General features: G+C 40.3%; 2 protein-coding genes across 2 annotated transcripts in view; one reads left to right on the top strand and one right to left on the bottom strand.

Annotated features, from left to right (window-relative positions):
- jak2a (Janus kinase 2a) overlaps window positions 1–15316 on the top strand; it is a 36294-nt gene that overhangs the window by 257 nt on the left and 20721 nt on the right.
- LOC138623463 (zinc finger and BTB domain-containing protein 26-like) lies at window positions 1855–6299 on the bottom strand. The gene is made up of 4 exons (XM_069703019.1): window positions 6234–6299; window positions 4390–4461; window positions 3725–4043; window positions 1855–3419 (listed from the first exon to the last, which is right to left on the bottom strand). Exons 2-4 carry the CDS (start codon window positions 4392–4394, stop codon window positions 2292–2294), a joined length of 1452 nt encoding a protein of 483 aa, XP_069559120.1. The 5' UTR covers window positions 4395–4461; window positions 6234–6299; the 3' UTR covers window positions 1855–2291.

Raw genomic sequence — 15316 nt, 5'->3', positions numbered from 1 at the left:
TGTAAAGAGGCAAGCCGGAACAAGCCGCTTTTCGAGGCGTGGGCTGTCTGGTTTTAAAGGAACAGACCGAGAGGCAGCGCAGCAGAGGATGCGCTTCGGCAAGTGCGTCTGTCAAGAGGAAGTTCACACACATAAACACACGCAGTTCCCGCTTGCTGGTTTTTTTTTTTTTTTTTTTTTTTTTTTGCAGCTCTACGTTCAGAGAAGTGGAGGAACAGAAGAAACAGTTTGTTTGAACTCAGTCTGCTTTTAATATTCCGTTCACACTTCCAAAACCTACCACTAAACGTGATTTTAACTCTTTTAGAAAAGCTTGAAAATTATGCTTAAATTGCTGCTTCGGGCTAATGCAAAAAAAAAAAAAAAAAAGCAGAAAGTCTGTTTCACGTGAATATAGGCTATTTAAACATGTAAAATACGATCCAGTTATTTTGTATCTTTTTGCTGTTCAACAAATAGCACTGATAGAGCATATGGGCCTATGTACTGTCATGGTCAATAAAATGATGGACCACGTGGGTGGCAGAGACTAACCTATCAAGTTGAAATCCTATTACTTGGATATTGCTTTACCTTGTAGTTTATAATGGCTTAGTGTGGCATCTCAGTAGTATTTTACATGCTCACTGGCCACAGATGCCTTACCGCCAGTGTTTATGTTTGGGCCACACTGAAGTCATAATTCAGACTTTTCTCCAAGGAGATCTACATGCTGAGAACAGATGAGCCTGTACTAATTATGAGGACATAGTATGATTCACATTTACCACCTGATTCGTATTGGAGAGTGTGTGCTTTAAACATGTCATAAACTTTCCGGAGCTTGTAGAATTGCATGCCCTATCTTCTTCTTGGGCCAAAAAAAGTGTTGTTGCACCACTTTTTGTTGACTGAAAGCAAAAGTATTTACGAGACGTGCTTTATAATGGTCATTGTGACCTCACAAAAACAAAAACAAAAAACATTTGGGGCCATAACTCAAGAACTCATGCGCTAATTATGACAAAATTCACACAAATGTCCAATGGTATAAAATTAGGTCATCAGCTTGAATTGCCTGCATCTTCGTCCTCAATGCTGCGTGGACCCCTATCATTTTCATATTTTAATCACTTTTATCACTCTTTTCATCCCTGTCTCTGTATCTAGCTCTACTCCTCTATCTTCCCTGTTGCCCTCATCCTCCTCATACGGCATACCTCTCAGTCTCTCATTCATAATGGAGGTGCCCCAAAACCCACTTTTACTCATGATGTCTGTGCGTGCATATGTGCATGTATGTATTTTTGACCTACTTCAGGGAGAGACGATACTGGATACTGCTTAAATGGAATTTTAAGAGGATCTGACATCATTGGATCACATGATCAAACCATGGTGTATTAAGTGTTTTGGCCGAGCCCTTCAATATTTCATTACACAAAAAGAATGGCTTTTGTTCATAGTTAGGAAGTACGCACTACAAATGCTTCATTATATCTTTGACTGTGGCACACAAAAATACATTAGCATGAATGTCTGTACTGAATACACACCCTACCATGCACTCCTCGTTTGTCTGCACGCAGAGCCTGCGGTGTTTTAGAGGCCCACTGGCCAGCGTTCCATTCAGTGAGATGAGTTGCGATGACATTTCTGGGCCGAAAGGATAACTGAAGGATAGAAGGAGAAATGTGAAAGGCGTGAGAGAGCAAGGAAAACCTCTGAGCCATGCGGGAAAACCCACTCACTTATAGAGTCATGCTCAGTGAGCTGCACACAATTTCAGAGGGGTCGAATGGTGAAGCAAGGTTTGTCTGTGAACCCTCTCCATCTATTTATTGTTCCATAAATCACCATTTATTTCGCGTGAAATTGTCTTTTAAAACAGTAAAGCCTTTTTTATTTCATTTTTCAACAAATACAAGCAACGTTACAGCATAATTTTGCTAAATCTCCAGTAAACATTTTACATCATAGCTGATCTTCTTGGTAGAGCAGAGGAATCTTTGGTTGTACAGTGAACAGAGGCACACATTTTGCAATCTGTACACGTCACATTTGCTGAAGCTGTGCCAGAGTTGTTGGAAATAATTGTCCACCTCAACCCTCTATAATTACAATTACAAGCAAAAAAAGATGTCAGATGTTGTAAAGTGAACACTTTAATTCTCAATTTTCAGGATGAAAGTAGCTGGTGTAGCAGCATTTGCCAAAATGTATTAAAAAAAAAAAAAAAAAAAAGTAACTCTAAGAAATATTTTTTTGTTTATTTCCCCCCCAATTCTGAGATTCATGGTCAACCTGCTCCTTCACTGGCAGTCCACAGCCTCCTCCTGCACATTTTGCAGTCTACTCTTACCACGACTCTCCCCCAGGTGGCACTGGAGGCCTGCCTTGTGGGCAAGGTGCACCGTGCTGTAGTTACACTTATGGGGCCTGTCCCCAGTGTGCAGTTTGAGGTGGTCTTGCAGCATGGCCTTCTGGGTGAATGTCTTGTGGCACAGCGGGCATCTGAAAGGCTTGACAGCAGTGTGGACGCGTATGTGGCGAGTCAGGTTAGTTTTCTGAGAAAAGCCTTTGCCGCAGACCAAACAGAGGTACTGCCTGTGTTCCTTCAGGTGGCCCACGTAGCTCTCCAGGTGCTGGAAGACTTTGGCACACCTCCTGCACAGGTACGGCCTCTGGACCAACACGCTGTCTGAATCCTCTGTGGTGAAATCACTCTTTAGAAGATGTGCTCTAGAGAAGCAAAACACATTGGAGGCCATCAGCTTTTCATCTTGTTGAAGTTGAGCTGCCACTGCGTCCGTGGTCTCCTCTTCTGCCTCTTGTTTATGTTGGTTCTGGGAGCTTTCCACCAGTTTTTCATGGGCTGCAGAAATTCTTCTCATCGTGGAGGCTGTAGAGGAAAAGAGGTCTTGAAAAACTGCAGGAGGGTGCAGCTTGCACTCAGAAGTATCTGTACTGTGGTGAACAGGAAATAATGAGTTGTTTGTAAGAAAAGGTTGACTGTCTACACCTTCTTTTGACTCTACCATGTCAAGACCATATGCTGCTGCTTCAGATAGCTCTATTTTTGCTTTCACAACCTTCCTATCTTCTCTGATCTCCCTCAGTCCTTGACTATCCACCTCCGCTTCTTGGCTGACCCTCAGCTTAGACTGAATCACTGCTGCTCTCCCTTCATTGGTAGTTGCTTCCTGGATGCTAGTGCCAGGTTGGGCTGTATCCTTTTCCATCTGATTTTCGAAGCTGGTGTTTGCCGAGTTGCTGTCGAACTGATGGATTTCTTGCTTCTCTGAAAGGCTCTCCAGTTTTAGGAAAGCCAGGGCGGGACGGAGGTACCGGGAGAGGGCCTGGGCACACCTCTCCACCACCTGGCTCATCTGGAGTGCGCTGGCAGTGGTAAGGTAGCTCACCAGCTCTTTCACAGGGACCTGAATAACATAGTAATAGAAAAGCCAATGAAAAAAATGAAATAATAATTTTCAAAAAATAACCAAAAAGCCTAACTTTCACTTGCACACTTTGAATTTGGATTCAAGAACAAAACTACATCCACTCAATACAGTTCCCATTGTAGTGTATAATGCACACTTTGTTTTAGCAGTATAACTCTTGATGCTGTTCTTTTCCTGATCGTACAACAAAAATACCTGCTGTACAAGAGTATCTAACTGAGATAAATCTGGTTGTATTGTGGTCTGTGATCAGAGAAGCAGTATGGAAGTTTAAGTTGCACCTCGAGCTGCCCGTTGTAGCAGGACAGGAGCAGTGTCTCGCCAACCTCCGCACTGGAAACTACATCCACACTCAGCTCTGCCCGACCTTCGTGGAGCAGGAATTGGTCACGTAGGAAGTCTGAGGAGGCTGCAAGCACCACTTTGTGACCGTGGAAACAGAGAGGCTCAGCGTTGGGGCCCTGTGGACCCGCGAGGATGAGTGTGATGTCACAGAAGCGGCGCTCTTCTCTGAGAACATTCATTTTGCCAAGGATGGAGTCCCCACGGGTGGGTAAACTAAGCTGAAGAGTGTCAGAGAAGCTAGACATGATGGTCTGTCTAGATTTAAAACAACAGTGAGAGCACAGTTATTGTGTGAATACGGATGTGTTGTGAGCGACATAGATTTGGCTGTGGTATTCCATAATGGTCTATATGGACAGCACTTACACATTTTTCATTAAACTCTATTTTCAAAAAGGCTCTGGGCCTTTTTTTTTTTTTTTTTCTCATATCTGGTGCAATTTCAACGTAAAAACTTGGCTACAGCAATGATTTACAGCCAAATGACAATTCCCACATACATGATGATGCATCATCATGAGGTGTTCACATTTTCAGTTTAATATCTAATAAGTTAAATACTTTGGCAAGAACACACATGGACATAACGATCCAGACCCACCTCATTATACTGCAGGCTCATCCCGTAATGATGGATCCTGTGAGTGAGAGAGAGGCGGCTTTTCTCGGCTCCCTGACAGTTTAACCACCGTTAATGACAAGAAAAAAAACAAAAACATTCACAGTTTACACATGCAGGAGGATGAGATGAATCTTTCCTTTCCCGACCTCCATCCGCTTTCTGCTGAGGAGCTCAAATATGGGCAGTTTGTTCGTGTGTGTGTGTTACGCAGGAAGCACGTGAACTATTTAACTCCTTCACTGCCTTATTCATCCGGGATTTGACAGAAGCAAGCAGTCCCGAAACAATATAGTATGAATGAATTTCGACTTTTCCAAAAGGAAAGAATCTGCAAATCATTGATATTATTTTCAGCAGCAAAAAACGAGTGCAATGCTAAAAGTACCCACATGGGGAGTGCTAATGCTCAATTTACTGAAACTTCCTCTCAGTTCACAGACATAGTGCCTATGGGAAGGTTGATATATTTACATATTTTGGAAACTGCAAATGGCTGACTGTCTCATTTTACTTAGTTTTTCAAAGTGTATTTTCAGTTAATAATTTCCAACTGTTTATCTCCCATTAATTACATTTGCAATACAATAAACTGATGGAGTGAATCCACAGAGACAAATTGTAATATTTTGTCAATTGAGAAAAGACCTTGTGTTATTTATTTACATTTGTGCTATATAACCATGTTCCATTTTCAAATCCCGATGTCCTTGTGGTAAAGGCTTTGAGACATTAGGGCTGATTTTCAAACTTAAAAATAATGGAGTGCAAAACTCTACACACCTTTCCAGCTTGTGCTCCTTTGTCACACTTTTATGTGAAGTGTAGTCAGTGCAGCAAAGGTCAGAGCTTTCCCTCTGCATGTCTAGAAAATATTCAGTATTCATGGTCAACTGTGAAATGCAGTTCGCTGCTCCCAAAAATGAGAGTTTTGCATTCCAGTGGTAATATGGTGCAAATTAGATTTAGGTTTTTGGTCCACATAAACCCCCTCAAGAGAAATAGAAGCTGTGTCCTTGAGGTTTCACACAAAAATATGTTAAATGAATTCAGAAGAGGAAGCATGTGAGGATCATCAGTAGGTCTGTGAGCTCCAATGAGCAAATTAATCTGAATATATGGGCTTCTATGCTGTTCTGACGTTTGTGGATAGGGGCGGCGTCCTAAAACTGTCTGTTGGCCAGAGATGTCTATTTTTGGTAACTAAAGTTGTTACAGTTATGCTACCAATTTGTTCACTGTCCAAAATATAATGTCATTTACAAGATCCAATAAAGGTCCAATAAAACTATTAAGGTACACTCTGTAAGCAAAGGGAAGCCCTCTACTCTAGGAAATAAGCTTGTTAACTTAAATGAGTTGTCCTTTTGAAAGCTGACTTGATAGGTAAAGGACAGAAAATGAATTGTTAACTATTTTGATGATCCAATAATCATTTTGAGTTAGTTTAAATGAAAAACAGAACAAAAAAAACTAAAATTCCAGCTTTGTAAATGTGAATATTTCTGGTTCCTTTAGTCCTCCTTGACAATAAACTTAATATATTTTGGTTGTGGACTGTTCGTACAACTCCAAACTGTAAAGTAGCATCAAATGGAAATACTCGAGTAAAGTACAAGTATCTCAAAATTGCAATCGAGTAAAGCATCTGAGAACAACTTTCCACTCCTGCAAATCAAAGTACAGTATTGGAGTAAAAAAAAAAGTAGCCTACTATATTTCCATATAAAATGCAGTGGGAAAGCGGTGTAAAGGACAAGGAAATGGTAATAATCAAAGAAAGTAAAAGTGCCTTAAAACGGTACTCTGCAGTACTTAGTACCTACTTAGTTTGATCTCACTACCGGATGTTAGGCTCTGCTTCCCTTTCGAGACTCTTGGATTCATTTAAGGGTAAGAAAAGGTTTCCGTGACCAACACGGAAGAGGCGGCAAACCCTGAGTCAGTCACCGTGACAGGCAGTAAACAGCCTGAACTACAGTACATCGCCTGCTCCGCCCTCACAGACCACCACCACCACCACCATCATCATCATCATCATCATCCTCATCATCGTCGTCACACAGTGTAGTATCATCATTGGCTCACGTCGGAGGGGTGAGGGGGGGGGGAGTCCCGGTAGCAGTAGGTTATTTCTAAACCTTTGCAACAAAAAACAAAAAAAAACACTTCCAGTGAAAAGTGAGGAGCGCTCACTTACAAAATGGTCTGCGTGGAGAGTGAAGTGAGGAGGAGATGTGACGGGGCGGCGGGTAACGAAGCAGCGGTACTTTCGTCGACAGCTTATCCGGTAGGTCTGTGAACTCACCCCAGCTAAAGCCGCGATCCCCGTCCTGGACTTACGACACCGACCCGGTGCTGGTTTCTGGGGGGGGGGGAGTCGAGCAGCTTCAACACCAGAACAAACAGAGTAAGTCGTGTGTGTGTGTGTGTGCGTGTGTGCGTGTGTGCGCGCGTGCGTGTGTGTGTGTGTGTGTGTGTGTGTGTGTGTGTGTGTGTGTGTGAGTAATGTTAGCGGTCACTCTTACTGACATTAGTGACAGTTATCTGAATAACTGAGCAGGTCGAGATGAGGCTGAATGAGCTGCTGTGAGCTGTAATAGACCCGCGAAATTGTACGTTTGTAGAAAGTTCCGTGTATGCCATAGTTTTGTTTATGTGGTCAATAGTTAGAATAAATATAAAAGTTATGAACAACAACAACAACAAAAACAACAGCATTTAACCTGCCACTAAGGTGTGAAATGTTGAGCTGATCTATTTACTCCTGAGACAGTTCAATATTTAGGCTCCACTCAGATTAGTAAATATAGTATCTGATGATTATGCATGGGACTCTAACAAACACAGGACTTTCTCCTAGGAAGCAACTGTTCATGTCATATGTGAAACTAATGTTGACTTATTTTTTATCTTACGTAATATTTTTAACATGCGTCACGTAGATAATATAATGTATGTAATAAACATACATATATAAATTAAAAAAAATAAAAACCGTGATTTTTTTTTTATTTTTATATTTTTTTAACCCAACCAAGTAGTGTGGTGCCTAAACCTAAATAAACTGTGAATGTGAGTACAGTTTGGTCCTGCAGAGGACGTCTGAAACACTCACACATGTTGTGCAACTCTGGAAATCAACCCGTTGTGCCATTTCGATATGAGCATGGTTTACGCTATTAATCGTCTTGCCTTATTATTTGTTCGTCTAAGTCTAAATCCAAACTATTGGAGAGATGTGTCGATTCAACGTCATTCATTTTTGGAGACTGTAGAATTGTATTTCATTACACTGGCAGGTGTAATAGTCTTAATATCATAAATGCATCTTAGAATAATGCAGTACAGTTAAGCAGCATCGTAAACGACTGCCTTGCCAAGTGACCATTAATTTTAATGCACACAAGTGATGAGGTCTGAAGCTTATGATTATAATTACAGCTTTAAACAAGGGTCAGTGAAGGGGAGTCCCTCACCCCCTGAATCAGTACTTCTTCAACCAAAGCCAAACATTACAACCTTTATGTGGGTGGTGATTCTTGCAGACTGCACTAGTTTTAGTCAGGTAAAGTGATTCATTTCAAAGCCAGCTGTGTTAGTTCTTTTCAGAGCAGCCCGTTTTCCAGTAGGCTCTGTTGGCTCTGTTGTATGGTTTTGAGAGGGGAACCAGTGTTGTTTGCAGTGTTTTAATCATCCCTGACAAATAACAGTAATGTGGAGTCTTATTCTGACTGTAAACCATGTGAAAGAAGCTGCTAAACTGAAGGATTAAGCCAACGTTTACCACAACGCTATGCTTAGTAGTTTATCTCTTTTAGAGTTAAAGGTGCTGTAAAAATAGTACTGTTGTGTTTTTATGTTTTTTTTTTTTTCACATTTCAATAAACAAGTACACATGGCCCATATTTTTAAATATATATGGGTAGTGTTGATTCATTGTCAAGCCAAATTATCTGTTTTATTTAGATCTTTACTGGAAGAACATAATGAGTGACAGACATGTTATGGGGAAAGTACACTATGCCTGCATCAGGGATCATGTGTAACCTTCTGCACATTTTTAGGTCATATACAAACAATTGCACTGAGCTTATGTAATGGAGAATTATATTTTTTTTTTACTTGTTTAAAACCTAAAACCGCAAAGTGAAACCTAGTTCTTTTTCTGTTACTTTTTTTTTTTTGCCAAAATTCATCACGATCTTAGGAGAGAAAACATCTCACATTGTGTTATGGTTCAGGGTAAAATGACATGTGAAGTAGCCCCCTTTGAAAAATGCTGCTTTAGGCAGCTTAACTGACCTCGTCACATGTGGAAATCCATGCCAATGCATTTCACAGTTAGTAACTTACTGTTTGTAATATTGAGCATCTCCATTGCTTTTGATGTGATTTGCTGCTTTCGAACCAGAAGGAGGTATTTCAGAAAAGGATCCTTTTTACAAAGATCTTTTCCATCATCCTGATTTACAGCTTTTAAACACAGTCAGAGCCACCACGTTGTCAACACATCTATATGTGCACATACTGTATACTATACTGTGCAGCAGCAGCAGCAGCAGCAAGGAAATGCATGTGTCCTCCTCATCTCACTTTCATTACATTAATCTGTGGTCTTTTCTGTATGTTCTGTTCATGATGTAATGTTGCAGATTTTCGTGGAGGTGTTAAAGGGATGACAGAAGGGTGTGATTGAGGCCAGTGCAATGCTAAATTGTGTGTCTTTGGCACATTTGTCCTCAGTCTTGAACATTGTTTTTCATTCCTCCATGGAGCCCTCAGGGATTATGTATGGATGTCAGGCCATAACATGGTCACTGTTAACTGCTGTCTTGAAGTCCTTTTAAAGTGTAGAAGACTCTCAGTGTCACTAACCTAATTGGACATCTCACTGATGAAACTGCCTGCAATTCCTTTAACTCAAAAGAGAAAACTGAGAAAGTCGTATATTGTTTCTGCCATAACAAATGAAAAGATCATAATAAAGACAGATTACATCAACATACACAGCCATGTGAAGTAATAAGAAATGTAGCTATCCAATATAGCAGAAAGAAAATGTAGTTTTTTGATATGAAGTCATTATTGCACAAGAATAGCTGTGTTTTATACACACTTTGGGGAAGTGTAAACAGGCCAAAAACAAAAAATGGTGTTGCATCAGTGCATGGGAAGTGGGCAAGTGGTGTTACCAAGGACAGGAAGAACATTAGACACAACTCTGCAATTGGCTAACTGTCTAAAGATTACATTTCATAGTGAAACTAAGGATTTTGACAAACTTTTCCAGCCAATTGGTGTCCTTTTTTTTTTTAATGTGAAAAAGTAACATTACACTTTTGAAAAACAAGAAAATATATTCTCGTCAGACAATAGGGGATTTTCAGAAGTGACCTTTTAAAAGATTCACAACAGGTAGCTTAGTTTACTTCAGTAAATATGTGCGTGGTTACTACCTGCCATCTGAAGCCTCCAATCACACCCAACATCAGTGACTCCTGAGTATCATACAGTATTAAATGACCAAAGGTGGAACAAACAAGCAAACCTTTGGTTGGTACATAGGTACACATTTGGTTGGTCAGCTGTGCAACCCTCTCCTCCTGAAGCAAGAGCTGTAATAGATGGCATCAGTAAGGGCCAGCAGCCTTTCAGCATATTTATCAGAAAGCTGTGTCTGCAGTGTAGTGAAGCAAGTTAATGTATGAATCCAAGTGGACTTGTATGAGATGTGATATTCTGCACAATTCTGGATAAAATGAGAATCACAATCTTTTTGCTTAAAACTGAGATCATGATTCGCTCATAATTTTCTTTCATTATAAATGTTTATTGCTTTTTGCTAAGACAACTATAAATATGATGGTGCCTGATATAGGGATCGACCGATTATCAGCCTGGCCGATTATCGGTGCCGATATTTAGCAAATGTCCGATTATCTGTATTTTTTATATTACCACTGGAATGCAAATTGCCGATAAAATGAATGAATTAAAAATGCACTGCTTTGGCTGTGATGCAGCGTCTCCCAGTCTGTCGTCACCACTCTGTGGTGTTGAGCAATGTTCTGCCCACAAGGGTTATCTGATTGGTTACACCTCATGAGTAATGGCATAATCAACGCTGAGAACTTCTCTGCCACAGAAGAAGCTCAGTTTGCTTAATCTCAGAGAAGTACTCAGCAGACTGTGTTTCAAAGGTAAGACAGGAGATACGGCAGAAGTTAAAAACACCACAGTCCTCTACGCTTAAGTTGCAAAAACACCACAATCATGTCATATTTACTTCCTCTTTCAAATTTGTCTCACTCCGTAGCGACTCGTTATTATAATACTTAGAAATACTATAATTAGTATATATACTCGTTAACTCATATTATGTTATTTACTTAGTTCAGATGCTGCCAGCACCAGGCTTCCATTTTGGGATGATGTCATGGTTCAGGTGGGCAAACACAAAACATTTTTTTGTAGGGTTGTACCCAATTTTCAGTTTTGTAAGTGAATTAGGCTGGTCCTTCTCTGCTCGGCCCTTCGCTCTCTGTCGCTCTTCCAGTAGTTTCTGTGCAGGTCTCCCATGGCACACAAGTCTGCTGTTGCCTGGGCCTTTTGTCGTCCCCATCTATGCTTTCAGACCATAGGCTCTATATAAAAGTGGACATAGCTTCTGGCGAAAAATGAGGCCAATGCGGAAGTGCCTTAAACTGCAATACCACCAAGTGCCGCAAGGGGTTGGCTCCAAAAACATCTGTTCAACTCCTCATGAAATTCTGTCAATAAAAAAAAAAATTCTTTATGTCGTTCGCTAAATTCTCTCCTCCAGATTAGTGTTCTGGTGGTCCATCTTAAAATAATCCTGTCCTTAATTGTAAAATAAGATTTAAAAAGCTGTGTTTGATGCGGTCTGTCTGTGGTGCAGTCAGGCTATGCCTGTTGGTGGGCAAGACGTAGTATCACCGGGTTGCCTATCAGATCGAGTCAGATCCCCCATTCACTCCCCCACAGCTCAACCAAATATGGTCACTACTGGCTCCAAATCCCTCGGGACTAGCAAAATGTCACTGGACAAATTCCAAACTAGAGGCTTCATAACGGTCGTTCACAAACCAACGGGTGACGTTACGGCCACTTGCCACTTGTTTCCGACCTGCCCTCGTGGAGGCTGCAGTCGGTGGGGGATGCCGCCCTTTTGTGAAGGGTGTTGTGGTCAAAATCTCATGCTAGTCTGGATCTTGCTCCTGACCGGCTAACCCCGTGCCCCCCCCCCCCCACCACCTTGATCGAAGTGACGCACTTCCTAAAGCCTGCTCTGACGGTTGACAGACTTTACATTGAGATACATCATTGCATTATAACCTCAGCATAATTCGGTGGCATTGCCCCTGTTGCTCTCTGTGCACATCCAACAATATGGAGTGTTTGACTGCCTAATGAAAATGTGATAAATTCGAGTTACTTTTACGTTGAAGAAATAGTGTTAGCAGCCAAAAGTGGAAAAGAGCAGCAATAAGAAGCTAAATGTGGCCGAGCTGATAGCTCCGACCTCAACTAACACCAAAGCCCAGATAAGCCATGGCGAGGAACCGGTGTGACTCTCCTGCCTGTCTGCTGCATGATAAACATTTTGGGTGTGTAAACACATTGACAAAGTGGTGAGAGAGCTGTGTTTTCCTATATTCTTAAAAATCTGATTGTCATTTATGAAAGGGCTCCACCTATCATCCATAATGTCAATAGGAACCTGAAATAAGACAAGTGAACAATATTTATTTGCATTTAGTGGGTTGCTCAGGCTAATGGTGGAAATCATTCGCCAGAAAGAATGTAGAAATAAAAAGTGTATGTCTCTCTTTTACCAAAAACTTAGTTATAAACATATATAATGGCCATGGCTCTATATTGCTTTTATTTTTGCGTTAAATCTCCTTGACAAGTATTTGCAACTACTCTTTTGACCAGTGCTAGAATCAACAAAAAAAGAGTTACAGAATTAAACTCTATGGTGTAATTTGGATAGAAACTGTAACTTGGTTTTATATTGGAGACCAGCCAGCCTTGAGAAAATACTGGAGGGACTAGAGATCAATAGTCAAGATTTTTATCAATTCAGAACATCACATGTTCAAGTGTTGCAAAAATGGCACCAATCTCACAACAGACACCCACAGACTACTTAGGTAGTCTATGCTCAAAGATGAAGCCAATGGTAGGAGTCGAAGAAGGGATAAATCCTGAACTGGTGTCTGTCTGTTGGGGGATGTGTAGGAACAAGTCTGATCCACAGCGGCTTCAACACTCAACTCACAGGACCTAAAGCATCTGCTGCTAATGTTGTGGTATGAGATATCACAGGGCACCATCAGGGCTCTCGTAGAGTTCATGCCATCTGGGATCGAAGCTTATTTGTTTCGGCTCGCAAAGGACCAACAACATATTAGGCAGTGAAGGTCATAATATTTTGGCTCATCAGTGTGTATATCCCATTAAGTTTACCCAATTTCAATTTTCTTTGTAATTTGTATGAAACCTGTAGAAACAAATTTATTTTCATCAATTTTAAGGATCTTTGAGTTTTGTTCAATATAATGTTGTTTCCTTTATTATTTATCTCAGTAATATTTCCGCAGTTTGCTTTTGTCATGTATGTGTTTATATAATTGCACTTCTTTTGTGGTTTTTGGCTTTCTTGAAGTGATAATACAACCCTTGTTTGGCTTTGGTTCACCAGAAGTAAGCTCAAGAGAGAGATTCTGTGAGCTCCTAACTGTTTTGGACGTCTTATTGTGGGTCGTCATTGATGTCGAGGGTGTAGCTTCAGGTAACATACATTTTGCCAACTGTCGCCACGACACAGGAGCAAGATGGACAAATGTGAGGAGTTTCTGAAACAGGTCTTTTAGGGTTGAGGGAAAAACATCCATACAGCATAGCGATATTTTGCGTGGCAATATTTTTTCGATACACTGAAGTCAAGCATAGATGTTTTAATACATAAATATGACAGCTGCATAAAATATTTATAACAGGTTTTTATGACAGTGTTGGTCATTCCGTCAGCTTGACAATCTCATTTTGCTGCATTGAAAATGACTGAAGTGACAGTCATAAAAAAACAATCTAAAATTGTGTGTTTTTTCTGCTCTGCCTAATGCACAAAGATACATGCTGCAGTTGCTGATGGGTTACGGTTAGATGTTTTGGTCATCCTGCTCCCTGACTTCCCTCACAGATCCTCCTATCTGAACTCAGGAGTTTCTTTCAGCATTCTTCATTAAGCCCTTATTATATTACAGCTGCTTTTATAAACACATTTCAGTAAAGGTTTGTCCATTCTACTTTATACTCCCTCTACATCTCAGATGCAAACATTGTACTTCGTATCCAACTACATTTGTCTGCCAGCTGCAGTAAAAAGTTACTTTACTTAAGCTCCAACCTATTTTTCCCCTTTAACACTCCCAAATTTACTCAGTAACAGCATCAAAAGTGTGAAGCCAAAATGAACAAACAGAGACTCTATTGATGAGACACTGGGGAGAATTTTGAAACACAACTTTCCCTTTATCATTACCAGACTAGTGTGAAATTTGAAAAACTTGAAAAATTTATATTTTTTTCCTTCTGCCTAATCAAAACAGTGAGGCCTAAATAAGAGACTTATAAAAGTGAGCTAGTAAACAGGGGATCTATTGAACCTGTTCTAAAAATTCCTAACTGCACCTCTACCAAATTTGATGTAACATAAATGACGCACATCCCTTTTGGTCCTAGAAATACAAGGTGGCCTTCTTCAGTAAATGTGCCACGTTTGGAAATCTTTGAAAAATGTTGCCGGATGTGGTTTTCGAACAGATACAACCTTGTCCTGATACAGGGACCTCTAGGATGCAAAGGGTTTTTACATAATACATATTAAAAACATGTATTAGCAGTTGTCTCGTCACAAAACAGAAAAGGCAAATGTGTTGTCTTACACGGGATATATTTTAATCTGTTGAGAGTCAATACAATTTTTGAATTTAGATCACAGAAATGACCAAATGTTGTTTAATGTGCAAACGACAGTGAGTACATTTTTTTCACATACATAGTTTGGAGAACAGTCCGATGCAGCCTTTTAAATTATGTGTTCTGATAAGCAATGCTCATATCATGTTTATGATATTACAGAAGAAAATACTAAGAAAAAAATCTAAGGCATCTGATTCGGCCATCCCAAATCTTTGTGGCCTCCTGCTTGCAGATAAATGCGGCCAACAGTATTTTAAGGTTAAGTGCAAATTAAAGTCATTAGACCGGGAATGGGATCTTCTGAGTTTTATCCCTAATCTTTTTCACATTTAAATGTAAAGTACTTTATTCTTTATAACCTTTTTTATCTATTTATTTTTAAAATAAGAGCTAAGCACGCAGAGGAAGCCTCAGCTAAGATCCACTATACAGTACAGACTACAGGCATGAATGATGCAGTTTTACTCACTTACTTACATCCTTTCCTCCCTCCGGAGCACAGGCCGCTGATGACTTCTCCTCATCCATTAAAACGTATTTCCAGCCTAGTCTTTCATTGCTGCAGTCTGTCTCTCGTATTTCAGCCTGTAATTTACCCTCTGTGTTTTAGATTAGGGAAAACCTCTTTTCATCTTCATCAGTGCATTTAAGAACTTGTGTAACCCTGGTTACCTTTAAGAAATATTAATACCAAGTAGATGTGGGACCAGTATCAGACGACAGGAGCGCAGGGCTTCAACATCAGTAAAGAGGCTCGATGCAGAATTTAATACACACAAAATAAAATATGTCTCTCTAAATCCAATCTTTGTTTGTCAAATAGTGGATCAGTAATTGTGTACTTGTCCGTCCTACCACACCGTGAAGTGGAGAAGGCAATCTGTCCTTGAAAGGT

Source organism: Brachyistius frenatus, unplaced genomic scaffold (genome assembly GCF_029030835.1).
Source record: "Brachyistius frenatus isolate BFR_SWC_R1_liver_20210118 unplaced genomic scaffold, ASM2903083v1 Contig_3, whole genome shotgun sequence".
Lineage (NCBI taxonomy): Eukaryota > Metazoa > Chordata > Actinopteri > Embiotocidae > Brachyistius > Brachyistius frenatus.
Note: the sequence above shows the minus strand (reverse complement) of the source record. Positions and strands in the feature narration are given on the sequence as shown.

Bases quoted from the DNA above. Each gene is read 5' to 3' on its own strand.
- LOC138623463 (XM_069703019.1), bottom strand. The intron at 3,420-3,724 runs GTGCAACTTAAA...TATGTTATTCAG, and splicing joins GCTACAACGGGCAGCTCGAG to GTCCCTGTGAAAGAGCTGGT.